The sequence below is a fragment of the Rhodotorula toruloides genome (genome assembly GCF_000320785.1).
Source record: "Rhodotorula toruloides NP11 unplaced genomic scaffold Scaffold11, whole genome shotgun sequence".
Lineage (NCBI taxonomy): Eukaryota > Fungi > Basidiomycota > Microbotryomycetes > Sporidiobolales > Sporidiobolaceae > Rhodotorula > Rhodotorula toruloides.
Genome location: NW_015622971.1, coordinates 299,127 through 312,469, shown reverse-complemented (window position 1 = coordinate 312,469; position 13,343 = coordinate 299,127). Strand labels below are relative to the sequence as shown.

At 61.0% G+C, this 13,343-nt stretch overlaps 6 protein-coding genes across 6 annotated transcripts; 1 reads left to right on the top strand and 5 right to left on the bottom strand.

Moving 5' to 3' along the window:
- Positions 1–132: 132 nt before the first annotated feature.
- RHTO_00980 (uncharacterized protein) lies at positions 133–2,376 on the bottom strand (the record flags this gene model as incomplete). Its single annotated transcript, XM_016414664.1, has 5 exons — positions 133–160; positions 248–456; positions 543–1,131; positions 1,199–1,856; positions 1,911–2,376. 5 exons carry the CDS (start codon positions 2,374–2,376, stop codon positions 133–135), a joined length of 1,950 nt encoding a protein of 649 aa, XP_016273345.1.
- Positions 2,377–2,801: 425 nt separating this feature from the next.
- Positions 2,802–4,059, top strand: RHTO_00979 (glycosyltransferase family 8 protein; the record flags this gene model as incomplete). Its single annotated transcript, XM_016414663.1, has 5 exons — positions 2,802–2,876; positions 2,943–3,164; positions 3,222–3,373; positions 3,430–3,832; positions 3,901–4,059. 5 exons carry the CDS (start codon positions 2,802–2,804, stop codon positions 4,057–4,059), a joined length of 1,011 nt encoding a protein of 336 aa, XP_016273344.1.
- Positions 4,060–4,161: 102 nt separating this feature from the next.
- Positions 4,162–5,316, bottom strand: RHTO_00978 (uncharacterized protein; the record flags this gene model as incomplete). Its single annotated transcript, XM_016414662.1, has 4 exons — positions 4,162–4,375; positions 4,441–4,583; positions 4,604–4,809; positions 4,869–5,316. The coding sequence occupies 4 exons, from the start codon at positions 5,314–5,316 to the stop codon at positions 4,162–4,164; spliced, it is 1,011 nt and encodes a 336-aa protein (XP_016273343.1).
- Positions 5,317–5,608: 292 nt separating this feature from the next.
- Positions 5,609–6,777, bottom strand: RHTO_00977 (uncharacterized protein; the record flags this gene model as incomplete). Its single annotated transcript, XM_016414661.1, has 2 exons — positions 5,609–6,252; positions 6,312–6,777. 2 exons carry the CDS (start codon positions 6,775–6,777, stop codon positions 5,609–5,611), a joined length of 1,110 nt encoding a protein of 369 aa, XP_016273342.1.
- A 195-nt stretch (positions 6,778–6,972) lies between these two features.
- On the bottom strand, positions 6,973–8,104 carry RHTO_00976 (uncharacterized protein; the record flags this gene model as incomplete). The annotated part of the gene is made up of 2 exons (XM_016414660.1): positions 6,973–7,652; positions 7,708–8,104. 2 exons carry the CDS (start codon positions 8,102–8,104, stop codon positions 6,973–6,975), a joined length of 1,077 nt encoding a protein of 358 aa, XP_016273341.1.
- Positions 8,105–8,358: 254 nt separating this feature from the next.
- Positions 8,359–12,804, bottom strand: RHTO_00975 (translation initiation factor 5B; the record flags this gene model as incomplete). Its single annotated transcript, XM_016414659.1, has 13 exons — positions 8,359–8,416; positions 8,480–8,558; positions 8,618–8,739; positions 8,806–8,920; positions 8,982–9,119; positions 9,178–9,610; positions 9,671–10,228; positions 10,288–10,416; positions 10,478–10,917; positions 10,975–11,410; positions 11,482–11,898; positions 11,968–12,676; positions 12,746–12,804. The coding sequence occupies 13 exons, from the start codon at positions 12,802–12,804 to the stop codon at positions 8,359–8,361; spliced, it is 3,693 nt and encodes a 1,230-aa protein (XP_016273340.1).
- Positions 12,805–13,343: the final 539 nt, after the last annotated feature.

The following is a 13,343-nucleotide window of genomic DNA, read 5'->3' as shown; positions in this document are numbered from 1 at the left end:
ATATGTGCGAGGGGAAACACAGGTAGAGACTGAGCTGGGGTATCATCGACGAGGGAGCGCTTGCCAGAAGAGCCGCAAGTCGAGAGGCGAGACGAGCGGGAGGACGAGGTGAAAGAAGAGTCGAGTCGGAGGCTAGGCGAAGCGAGCGGTTGGGAACCACCTGTGAGCAAGACATCATTCGACAGTCAGTCCCGCTCCGGTACCGGAGGAGCAGCAAGACAGGCTTGAAGCGAAAACCCTCACGCACCTCGTATCCAAACTCCTAACCTCCCCCCTCCTTTCCCCCTTCTCCCTCCTCCGCGCCTTAAAAAGCAACATCATCAATCTCCCAACGTTACTCGAGCCAGTGACGACCAGCGCGTCGGCTCGGGACGAGAGGACTGTTAGGTCTCGGACGAAGAGGCGAGCTGAGGAGATGCGAGTCGAGAGGGGGAGGCGGTTGAAGGCTGTTTCGTTCTGCGCACCAGCATAAGATCGCGTCAGCCTCGTCTCTCGTGCACGGAAGCGCAGGAAGATAAAGCGAAGGGGAAAGCAGGACGCACAAACCCATCCGGCACTCTCGCCTTAGTCTTCGGAACAGCCTGCATCCTCCCATGCCCTCCTCCCGCTCCATGCCCCGCCCGCCCTCCACCCACACCGACCCCTTCAAACTCCGGCCTCCGTTTCTCCATCACCTCCTGCCTCCCATCCCTCTTCCCCCTCCTCCCCCGCCTCTCCCTCTCCTCCTCCTGCGCCGCCACCACCGAAGCACCGATCTCCGCAGTCCCAACAACCCTAAACCTCGCTCCCATAGGATGTTTCCGAAACGCCTCGACCGCATGCGGGTCGTCGGACATGAGCGCCAGCGTCGGGCGGGACTCTCCTTGGTCTTCTTCGGAGGCGATGCGAGACCAGGGAGCTGAGAGGGCAAAGAGGGCGCGAATGCGGTCTGCGGTTGTCTGTGGCGACTTGGAGGGAGAGGAGGAGGGAAGGGAGAGGAGCGAGTTGATACTGCCGACTGCGGCGGCGTAGTACGACGTTGTCAAGTCGTCGGTCAGACCTGGTGCTGACTCTGGTGGCGGAGGAGGCGACGAGGAGGGAGAGAGCGAGGCGGGACCGATTCGGTCGGCTTCGAGGAACTTGTCGCCGAGTCTGCTCAGCGCGCCGGGATATCAGCTCATTGGTTTCTCCGTCGCGAGATCAGGTGGTCAGGACGCACCGAACATGCACGCCAACAAGCAAATCGCCCGGCCTCTTCCCCTTCCCTGGATTCTCCGCGCCGCTCACGCCCAACCGCTTCTCCAACTCGCCTACCATCGCCTTTACCTCCTCATTCGGCGTCCAAGCCTGCCCGACTAGCCTACTCATCCGCTCGAATGCGTCTTCAAAGACACGAGGGAGCGTCTCCTCCGCACCAAGGAACGCCGGTCTCTCCTGACCCTCCTCGAGCGCTTCCAACGCTCGCAGATCTGCCCGATGCAGTTCCTCCAGCTGTGACTGGTCGACAAAAAGTCGAAGGAACGTCGCGTCTAACCCATCGACATCCCGTAACCAATAAACGTGGTTCCTCTTTGCCCAATTCGGGCGAAACGAGGCGTCGAGTTCGAGTGGGTGGAGCGCGAATGCGCGAGCTTCGTCCGGCGTGAGGGAGAGCTTGTAGCGTTTTGTTTGTGGGGAAGGTGGGCGACACGGGGCGTGCGGATCGAGGGGTGCGAAGGGCGAGGCAGGGAAGGAGGAGGAGGGAGGGAGGGAGAAGTAGGACGACCAGGAACCGTAGTTCCAGGATGTAGAGTCGAGGAAGACGGTGTAGCCGTAGTGGTGGGCGACTGAGGCAACGCGGAGGAGGAGAGAGACTTCGGAACCGAAACCGTGCCGGCCTGCGAGAGGACGAGGGTGAGCGCCGAGACGGAGGAGAAGAGGAGTGAACGCACCGGCGAAGCGGAAGAGCACTGTCTTCTTGCAGACTGGCAACTGCTTCGTCTTGGGTCGTCGTGCAGGCTTTGCGAGACCGCCTAACCGCACGTCCGCCAGATTCGCTTCTCCTGCAACTCGCACCGCTTCCCGCTGCTTCTGCGCCCCTGTGGGCGCTCCAACACGCACGCTCGAATGCGCTCGTCCGCCTCGCAGCCCCTCATCCGCTCTTGATGAGCCCATCACAGCCTCTTCTCGCACTCCCTCCATGGGCCATACCGGTTCCTCCATCGCCTCTCCAGATCGCAACACCCGCATTCCGCCCTTCGCATTCGCAACGTAGGTCGTCAGAGCGAGTGCCGCGCCGAGGAAGACGAGAAGGGCGAGGCGAGATGGGTGTCGCGAAGTGCGCTGCGGGATGAACGGCGGGAGAGACGAGATGGACGAGAGGGTGCGGTGGCGCTTTGTAGTGGGTGACGAGGGCATACTGGCCCTCAGCCAGGCTGTCTCGTCTCGCCTCGAGGTGGTGGTCGGAGGACAAGGTGTTCGATGTGGTCCGCGCGAGGAAGATGCTTGGTGCTGCGGCGAAGATGAAGCGGTGCGTGCGTCGCAGCGGCAGTCGAAGCGGTACACGAGCAGTACACGAGCAGTGCACTCTGCTTGTATTCGCCGATACAGCTGATTGTAAGCCTTTGCGCGAGAGTGAGCTCGTCGCCGTCGTCGTCCTCGGTGTCGAGCGAAGGTTTGGCTCGGCGAGAATGAAGCAGCGGACGTGTCTCCTCGGCGTCTCGGCGCGCGCAACGCTGTCTCATCTCGATTGGAAGCGAGCCCGATCGCTTGCGTCGAACTCCGCCTCGTCCTCTCGCTCGCTGTCCTCGCGCTCCATCGCTAGACTCGCCAGACTCGTAGACATGGCTGCACAGACTAACACAGGGAGACGAGCCTACGTCACCCTCCTCACCAACGCCCGCTACCTCCCAGGCCTCGTACGTCTCTCTCGCCTTCTCAGATCGCACACTCTCGATCCAACTCATCTCAACACGCCCGTGCAGCTCCTGCTCGACCACACGATGAAGCAAGTCAACACTCGCTACCCTCTCGTCGTGCTCACCACCCCTTCCTTCCCCTCGGAACACCTCGACCTCCTCGAGACGCTCGGAATGGAGACGCGCCGAATCGAATTGCTCGAGCCACAGGGCGGGGTGACGCTCATTGCGGAGCGGTTCAAGGACACCTGGAGCAAGCTGCAGGCATTTGCGCTCGAGGACTACGACGTACGGCCCAGTTACTCCCTTTCCTCCTTCTCCAGCTGACCTAGGAGACTCGCGCAGCGCGTCGTCTTGCTAGACTGCGACATGACCGTCTTCAGCAACATTGACTCGCTCCTCGAAGACCCCGATGTACTCCCCTCTCCCGACTGGATCGCCGCGAACCATTCCTGCGTATGCAACCCGCTCAACCAGGACTGGTACGAGCCTGATTGGTGCGCCGCTTTCACTCTCTCGCTCTGAAGGTGTGCTAACAAGTTTCACGCGGCAGCAAACCCGAGAACTGCGCCTACACCTACTCTCAATCGCACCCTCACTCACCACCTCCTCCTCTCCCCCTCCTCCCCTCCAAGCGAACCTACACCCTCCTCAACTCAGGCCTCGTAGTCCTCTCCCCCTCTCGCTCTCTCTACTCCCGAATCGTCAACTACCTCCACACATCTCCCACCATAGCGTCCATGGCCCTCCCCGATCAGGACCTCTTAGCGGAAGTGTTTGAAGGGAGGTGGAAGCCGCTTAGTTGGAGGTTCAATGCGATCAAGACGCTTAGATGGGTGCATCCGGAGCTGTGGTTCTCGAATGATGGGGAGGGGAGGAAGGTAGAGGGCAGGGAGAGGAACGAGAAGTGTGGAGGAGACGGGGTGGCGGTCCTACACTACATTGTCGAGAAACCCGTGCGTCTCTCCCTCTTCCCTTCTCTCACTGCTCTCTCTGGCTGACGAGGCCTGGTAACGGGACGCAGTGGCTCGACCTCCTCCCCTCCTCCTCACGCGACGCCGAAACCCACCGCTGGTGGTGGTCCGACTGGCACTCTATGCTCGACTCGTGGCGGGCGGATCCGAAGCTCGCGCGATACGTCGAGCGGGTTGAGGCGTTGGTAGTGCAGGGGAAGCAGGAGTAGAGCTTGCGGAAGGGCAGGGGAAAAGAGAAGGGCAGGCAGAGGAGACGGAGTGTAAGGTAGTCCTTCTGATTGCACAAGCAAGAGACAGGCTGGGAGAGATTGCTACGCATGCTGCTTCGCTTCGAGGTAGCGTACGAATTCGGGAAGGACGAAGGTGTATTCGGCTTCGTCCACCCAAACGACCTCGATGCTCCGCCTCGCCATGCATTGGAGAAAGTCCTCAAGCGGGTCCTTGCGGGCGTTCTCTAGAACACGCTCTGCGGTCTCTGTCCGACGCTGTGCGGCATGAAGGCGGCTTGAAGGGACGGAAGATAATCTGCGAAGCTGGCGTCGAGGCTTCCGTAATAGTTGGTCCAGTCAGGCCTGTCGTAGAGAACGTACTGAACCAGATCCGACGGCCATCCGCGCGCATCCCAGGCGTTCACGAGAAGCTTGTCTGCGCATTCAGTGTAGACTTTGCGCAGCGAGATGCCGTCCCGGGTCTTGGACGGTGCCGTTACTTCGTCCAGCTGGAAGGCGATCAACTGGGCGAGCAGCGGCGCACAGTCTGCCAGGATGTCTGCCTTGGAGGTGCAGCCGGCAAGGCGGAGCCATCGCAAGGCCGGCAAGGTCGTCGGATGGAGAAGCTCCGCAAAAGCTTTGATGTGCAGCAGGACCCCGTCCAGAGCCAATTGGACAAGCTGTAAGGGCCGGTGCTTGTAGAGACGGTGACTTGAGTCGTGCAGTTCTGGTAGTGAAGACCTTTAAGGTCTGTCAGAACGAAAGGTCAGCGTGCGAGTTCTCGACCAGGAGACAATCCGAAGACGCACTGAGGTAAGGAGAGTTGCTGCCGAGTACCAGCGACACAGGCGTCCTGTGGCTGTCTTGTGCTGCGCCAACGAATGAAGCGTACCGAACGGAAGGCAGGGCACCGAGTACGGCGGGAAACTCCTTCTCGGCGAGAATCATCCTTTCGTGCCAGGCGACGGAGAATTCTGGCTTCTCCCACTGACGTGTGCAGAAGATCATGGCGACAGCCTGTTCACGCAGTTCCTTCTTTGCGTTCCGAGCCGATTTCGAGTCGACGACGGTGTTGACGACCAAACGGCGAAGAAGAGGCCGCACGACGCTGCAGAACCGTTTACTGACATGGCTGAGAGGAACGAGAGCTTCGCGGCGACGCTTGGCTTGTGCGAAGACGAGAGATTCGGGCGGGACGGCGAGTTCGATGATGAGGCGCAGGAGTTCCGTCGGGAGCGTTCCGAGCGATGCGGGCATGCTGGCGTAGTTTCGAGAGTTGTTGCACAGCGGTGTGAGCAGTCTCGAGCGGGCTCAGCGGGTGAGCGAGTGCAGGCAGTGAGCGGGAGGAGGAAGAGAGGCGGTCGATGGTGCGAGGGTCAAGGCAGGCTTGCTTCGCGGGCTTCCTTTCGTAGCGAGCGTTCTCTCGACGTACAAAGAAAGACAGATAGCGAGCCGAACCTCTCGAGGAGACGTAGGGAGGACGGCGCCGAAATCCTGCTCAAGAGTCGCAAGTCGCATTCCAAGTCAAGCGCAATCCTCGCTCCGACTCCTACTGCCTCCCCTTGATGTACCGCTCAAATTCGGGAAGGATGAAGGCGTGGTCGTCCGAGCCGGTCCAGATGATGTCAGCGGGTGTCTGCTTGACGGCGTCGAGGAGGGCAAACGCCACGTCGCGGTTCTTCGGTTCAACCGTGTCCGGAAGCAGATCGCGATGTATGAACGCGGCGGAAAGGTTGTGCAGGTCGCGGACGTCCGCTGCTGGGCTCGACCAGCGATCTACGTGAACCGATGTGAGCCGGATGTAACGCGTCTTAGACGCAGCGCCGCGCAGGTCCTCATAGAAACTCCAGGTGCCCAGATCAACGAGCATACGGGTCGATTTGGACGATATCGCGGGAAAAGTGTGTGCGTGGCGGGAGTTGAGCTGCAACGCTTCCATCTGCGTAAGGAGTTCTGCCGGGATGTTCAACGCTCCAGAGCTCGTACCCCATGCGCCGAATTCGCCATACTCGAAGACTGCGCAGCGAAGGACTCGGAGAGCTGGCAATGTGTCGCATCTGAACAACTTGTCGATGCCGGCGTTCATCAAAACGGTTTTCCCGACGAAAGCGAGTTTCGCAAGGGCGAACGGCGACACATGGCCCTGCCCAGCGAAGAACAGCTTGCAGTTCGACAGGAAAAGAGAGTCGAGATCTATCGCATACAGTAAGGAGGTTAGCGCCAAACAGCCGAGATTCGGGCGGGCGACGCACCGATGAACGGACTTTTTGCGCTCAGATCGAAGTCGAGACGAGTCTGCCAGGTCATATGCTCGGTGCTTAAGTCGCCAAAGTCGTAAAATCGCGCGTGCTTGGCCTTCGGCAGCGCAACGAGGGCGTCGAGGGCCTCCGTTCCGACAAGCAAGTCTGGCACGTCGTCTTCGTCGTACGGGTCGATGTCGTCGAGCGACGTGGTGCTGATGTGGAAGACGACCGTCTCGACCCGCACGCGCAGCTTCTTCGGGAGTTTGCTAACCAACTCCGCCTGGCGAGGGGTGCCGACGACGATGCTCTGGAGCAGAAGCGGCTTGGCGAGGCTGCACAGGCGCTTATTGACCCGCGACAGACTCGTCAACAGCGCTTGGCGGCGCCCTGCGGTCTTCGGCGAGAGCGTGTCATGAGGGGGGAGGGCGGGTTGGATGATGAGGAGGAGTAGCTCGTTCGGCAGCTTGTCGAGCATGGCGGGCTTAGTCAACGTGCGAGACTGTCGCTTTGGGAAAATTGAGCGTTTGCAAGCGGGCTCAGCGGGTGAGTGTGTGCGAGCGAGTGAAGAGCAGGAGGCAGAGAGCTATTCGACACCCTCACGACGAGCAACTCGCTTCGTTGGGACTACCAGCTATTGCACTCAGTTTGCAAGGCGTTGTTTGCGAGTTGTCTACGCCGCCTCCCGCTCCTTTTCCGCAAGGTACCGCTCAAAGTCCGGCAGGACGAAGTCCGCCTCCGAGTCCTCGATCCAAACGACTTTTGCGCGTGCGCGCTCGAGCTCCCCAAAAAGTCCGCCTGCTGACACGTCGGAAATGCTGCTGGTTGGTTCGGTGGATTGGTTGTGATACTGGCGAGGGATGAAGATGGCGTCGAGCGAGGTGAAGACTGAGGTGAGGACTAACGGAGTCATGGCCAGAAGCTGCGAGAGTGCATCGGACCTCCGTTGGCCAGTAAGAAGGAGGTAGCGTATCTTGTCCGGCTGAGGTTCGTCGTTGATGGCCGTCGTCAACTCGAACAGCGTCTTATCGAGGGCGGAGCTGAACTCCTGCACAAGGCCTTTCGCGTAACGCCTGTGCGACTGACTCCATCCTGTAGATACACAAAGGCCGACCTGGCATGCGGTAAGCTGTTCGAGCAGCTCAGCGGCCCACAAGACGATGGCGGCGTCTGCTCCTCCGGAAACGCGAAGGTATCGAAGGGCCGGGAGGTTTTCGGGGCGAATGAACTCGTGGAAGCCAGGCGGCTCGCGGATGAGGCCGACAAGTGCGAGGTGCGACAGTGCGAATGCTCGCAAAGGATACGCCAGCGTGACGTTGAAAATGCTGTTGGCAAGGCGTAGAGTCTTCAGGCCTGCTTTTCTTGAAGGTCAGCCCTCTCAAACCTCCAAGGATGGAGAAGGACTCACGGCGGAGCGGGCTGGTCTCTCCAAGCGGAAACCCGATCCAGTAGCCAGCGATGGAGGCGTGTCGGACTGACGGGAGCGTCTCGACTATGGCTAATCCGGTCATCTCCAAGTACGTCGAAGGCTCGTGTGGGATGGCGAGCACGACCGATCGAGCCTGGGCGCGCAGCTTTCTCGAGGCGCCTCGCACTGCCTTGCCTTCGGTGGTCGAGCGAAGGATGACTGTCTCGCGAAGGAGAGGCTTCGTCAGATGGCGAATGCGCTTGTTGACGAAGGAGATGGCTAGGAGAGCGTCACGCCGGAGCTGGGCGGCATCGAGGACGAGGGAGTCGGGAGGGAGGGAGAGTCGAATGATGAGGATGAGGAGCTCAGTAGGGAGCGTTACGAGGGTTGCGGGCATGCTAGTATCGATCCGATGGGTCTGAAAGGGTGCAAGCAGTCTCAAGCGGGCTCAGCGGGCGAGAGTGTGCGGGCGAGTGTGAAGAGCAGGAGGGAGAGTAGGCAACCTCAAACTCGAGCTTCCCGATCATGACGAGTTGCGGATCCAGACTACTGTGCAATGCAGGATGAGGGGCGAAACGAGACAAGCAGAGAAACAAGATGCAGGTACGGCTGAGAACGAGACGAGACGAGAACAACGCGGATACGAGTGGTCTAAGGGATGCCGAGTTCGCCCTTGAGCGCCTTGATTAGTCGCCACTCGTCCATCGAGCTGCCAGATGCTATGAGTCAGTAAGGGAGACGGCGGAAGAGCGGGAGAAGAGTCTATACGCACACTTGCTTGCGGAAGACGTCCTTGAGGACATCGATCGACTCGCGCGAGACCATCGAGACGACCTCGTCCTTGTCGTCGACTGCGGGAGTTGATCGTCAGCAAGAGCGCGAGGGCGCGGAAACGAGAGCGTGGACGCACAGTGACGGCCGTACTGCTTCGCGCTTTCGTACGCAGCGTGCTCGATCTTGACGGCAACACCGGCACCGACCTCGTGTCGCTTGACGATGTCCTTGGACTTGTGGTTGATCTCGAGTGACGTGCTGCAGGAAGCGACATGGAGAGTGAGCTCAAACCGGAGATCAGGACCGGACGCAGCGCGGACGTACACCTTGCCGAGGGAGATCACCTCCTTCTTCTTGGTCTTCGGGTCGGTCTTGACGACACACAGCGGCGTGCCAATACGGAGCGTTCCGTCAAGGATGTCGCAGCCGAGAATGATGGCTGAGGGCGTCGAACTCGTCAGGCGATTCGCTACGTGCGAGAAAGGACGGAAGAGACGCACGGTCACGCTGGGCAAAGCATGCAAGGATCTTGAGGCGGCACGGGAAGACGGCCTTGCCGGCAGCCTCAGCTTCCTTCTTCTCCTCAACGCCCCGCTTGTACACCATGAACTGGTCGAACAAGTGGTAGATGATGTCGGCTGCATCGGCGACTATGTTAGCGGAGGGCATGCGTGTAGGGAGCGACGCCGGGCGCACCCTTGAAGATCTTGATGCCGAGCTCCTCCGCTTGTCGCTCGGCGTCCTTGTCAACCGCGACGTCGAAGCAGAGGATGACGGCGAGTTCAGGCGCGCGCTCAAGCATCGTCGCACAGCGCATGACGTCCTTCTTGTGCACAGGACCGATGTTGATGCCGGCGACCGGGATCTTGACAGCGTCAGACTTGAGGAACTCGAGCAAAGCCTCGAGCGAACCAAGAGTCGACGCCTGGACGAAGACACCTCGTCCGCTCGTGTCGACCGAGTTGAGGAGGTTCGTCAGGTCCGACATGACCTCCTCGCGCAGCTCGTCCTCGTCGTCGTCCTCGCCGCAGACGAGCAGGCGCGAACCAGCGATCGCCTTCTCGAGGTCGGGCGCGACGATCTTGATACCCATCGCCGCCTTGATCTGCTTGTGGTGGACGTACTGGCCCTACAGACGCGGGCGGCGGGTCAGCAAGTCATCGAACGGCCGCAAGGGGAAGCTTCGCACCTTGATGCGCAATTCCTTCATCGGCTGCGGCGTCAGCAGTGCTCGAACCTGCGTAACAATGGCGCCGTTGAGACCGCAGAGGACAATCTTGTCGCCTTCGTGCAGGTATCCGTTGACGAGCACAACGTCGATCGTCGTACCGAGACCCTCGATGACCTTGACCTCGAGGACGGTGCACTGAAGCGTCGAGATGTACATGAGGTTGTTGGCCATACGCTCCTGGGTGAGCTTGACGAGAAGCATGAGCAAGTCGGGAACACCTTCGCCGGTGTGCGCCGAGGTCGGAACGAGCGAGACGTATTTCGCAAAGTTCTTGTTGTCGTAGTACGGCACGGCGTTGAGACCCTGCTCGGCGAAGGCGACGACGGTCTCGTTGAGACGCTTCTCGAATTCGCGCTGAACCGGGCGCTCCTGCTGGGCGAGCGTCTGGCGGAAACCGCCGTCCTTCATCGCGTTCCAGCCGTACAGTCGGTCAATCTTGTTGAGCGCGACGATGAAGGGAGTCTTGCCCTCGCGAAGCAGTCGGATTGATTCGAGCGTTTGCGGCTCGAGACCGTGCTGCGGCGCGAGCAGGTGTCAGTCTCTGCGAGAAATCAAGCTGCTCCAGCTAGACGCACCATGATGTCGACGACGAGAATAGCGATGTTACACAGCGAAGAACCACGCTGGCGGAGGTTGGTGAACGACTCGTGACCGGGCGTGTCGATGACGAGAAGACCGGGAAGCTTGTACTCCTTGAGGTCGTCCTGTGAAGCGAATACACGTCAGCGAGCGAGAACAGGTCTCGGAAGAGCGGACTAAACGCACGTCGCCGAGCACCCGCGTCCGCTTCTGGATGGCGTCCATCGGGAAGTAGGTCGCGCCAATCTGCTGCGTGATACCTCCCGCCTCGCCCTCCTGGACGTTCGTCTGACGAATCTTGTCGAGCAGCTTGGTCTTGCCCGTGTCGACGTGACCCATGATGACGCAAATCGGCGAACGAAGGTTCTCCGTGCTCCGCTCGGCCAGAGCCTGCTCGTCGCGAGCGAGACGGCGCGCTTTGGCCTCGGCCTTGCGCTTCGCCTCTTGCCGCTCGACGGCGGTCATCTCCTCCTCGCTGTCATCGTCCGAGTCGTCGTCCGAATCCGAGTCGTCGTCTGAGCCAGAGTCAGAGTCCTCGTCCGAGTCCTCCTCTTCTGACGACTCCTCGGCAGCGGGCTTGGCAGCGGCCTTGCCCTTCGCCTCGGCAGCCTTGCCGTTTGCGGCGGCTGCGAGAGGTGGAAGCGTCAGGCTGGCTCGAGAGAGAGGAACGCGATTAGGCGCACGCTTCGCCGCTGCAGCAGGCTTCTCCTCCTTCTTCTCGTCCTCCTCGTCACTGCTCGCGTCCCAGCTATCCTTGACATCCTCCTTCTCCTCGTCAGACAACGCATCCCAGCTGTCCTTGACATCCTCCTCGTCTTCCTCGTCCTTCTTCTCCTCCGCGGCGGCAGGCGCAGGCTTGACCTCCTCCTTCGGCGGCTCAGGCGACGCAGGCTTCGACTCAGCCGGCGACTCCGTCTGCTGCGCCTTCTTACCTCCCGCACGCTCACGCTTGCCGTACGAGACCTTCTTCGGGCCCTGGTCGGGCTTCTCCTGCAGGCCGGCGATGGTGACGTTTCCGGCGGCGAGGAGCGCCTGGCGACGTGCTTCGGCGGCGGCGCGCTCGGCTTTTTGCTTGGGCGTGAGGAGCTTGCCTTCGCGCTTGAGCTGTTCCTTCTTGGCCTGCGGGCGAGCGGAGCGTGCACTTCATCAGCTCAATGCCCCGCGCGCGAACGAGACGACTGCGAACGCACCTTCTCCTTTTCTTTCTTCGCCTGCCTCGCCTCCTCCTTCCTCCTCTCCTCCTCCGCCGCCCTCTTCTCCTCCTCCTCAATCCTCCTCCGCTCCTCTTCCGCCGCCCGTTCCGCCTCCTCCCTCGCCTTCTGCTGCGCCTCCATAAGGGCCCTCAACGCCGCAATCTGTCCTCCACCTCCCTTGCCCTTCTTACCCGCTGCAGGAGCAGGCGCCTCTTCAACGGGCTCAGCCGCACCGGCCTTCTTCTTCTTTTTCTTCTTGTTCTTCGAGGAAGAGGGCTCGTCGCCTCCTTCGTCGGCGGCGGCGTCGTCTGCGGGTGCGGCGGCGGAGGCGGAGGGAGTCTCGGTTGAGGGAGAGGGGGCGGCAGGGGCGGGCTCGGAGGCCTTCTTGGCGGCGGCTTGGGCCTTCTTCTTTGCCTGCGAGCGCGTTGACATGTCAGCGACGGGACCCAACGAAGTCGAGGGAAAGAGGGAAAGCCAACGCACCTTCTCCTTCTCCTTCTTGAGTTTCTCCTTCTCCTTCTTCGACAAGACCTTCTTTACCTCCCCTCCCTCCTCCTCGTCCTCGTCCGCCGCATCAACAGCAGGCGCAGTCTCCTCCTTCTTCTCCTCAATCTTGACCTCCTCAACCTTCTTCGTCACTTCCTCGACCGCATCCTCCGCCTCGGTCGCCTGCTGCTGCTGCTTCTTCCCGCCCTTCTTCCCGCCCTTCCCCTTCTTCCCCTTCGAAGGTCCAAACTCCTCTTCCATCCAATCATCATTCACTTCCACCGCGCCCCTAGGCGCCGCAAGATCCACCTCCTCCTCCTTAGGCTCCTCGGCGGCGGCGGGCGCAGGCTCATCAAAGACGTAGTCGTCGTCCGTAACGGCGTTCTTCTTCCGCTTGTCCTTCTTCCCTCCCTTTTTGGACGAAGCAGCCTTCTTAGCCATCGCCAACAACCCGTCTTCCTCCTCCTCCGCCTCAACCTGCGGCGCCGGAGTGGGCTCGTCCTCCTCCTCTCCCTCGTCGACCATCATATCCGCGAAACTCGCGAACCCTCCCCCTCCTCCCTTCCCGCCCTTCTTCCCGCTGCGCTTGACAGGTCGACCCTCGTCCTCCGAGTCTGAAGCAGCGGGTGAGGCGCCACCTTGTCCAGCAGCAGGCGAGCTCGCAGCGGCAGGAGACGCTTTGCCACTCTTGTTCGCCAGTGACTCCCTGTGCACCCATCCAATCACATCGTCAGCGCGGGAGGAGAGTGAGCAGATGTGGGAGGCGAGAACGCACCAGTACTCGTCGTCGTCCCTCAGCGGCTTCTTCGCACCCTTCTTGTTCTTCGGTGGCATCCTAACTCGGTCTGTAGCTAGCGCGCTCTGTCTCAGCGAGTGAGAGAGCGAGAGCGGGAGCAAGTGATGAAGACAAAGCGCGAGTCGAGGGCGAGCGGGTTGGAAGGGGCACACACGCTTAGGTGGCGCTGGGAGGGCTGCGAGGGTGCTACTGGACTTGAGTGGGATGGACAGGGCTGGCTAATCGCGCGCCAGGCCGCTCCATCGCTTTCGACTGACTCTCTCGCCGCCTCGCTCGACCACCATCAGGCTGACTCGCTCGACTCGGCTCGGGGAACTGCGCGATGGAGTGTGCGGGTCGTGGAGAACAGTGCAAGGGGATATGGGATGGTTTATCGGGGCGGACGGCGCTGCTTTAGGGGCTCAACACCCTCCTCGACCTCGCTCATTTCTCTCCTCGCCGCTCTCTCCTGCCATCGCGCGGTACATCCAGCTTACTGCAATGGCGGTGCTGCGGCAGTCAGGACGGATTCGATCGAGCGTGGAGCCGACGGTGCAGTCGCATGGGCGCACTTCCTCCTCGCTCGCTCCTGACCTCG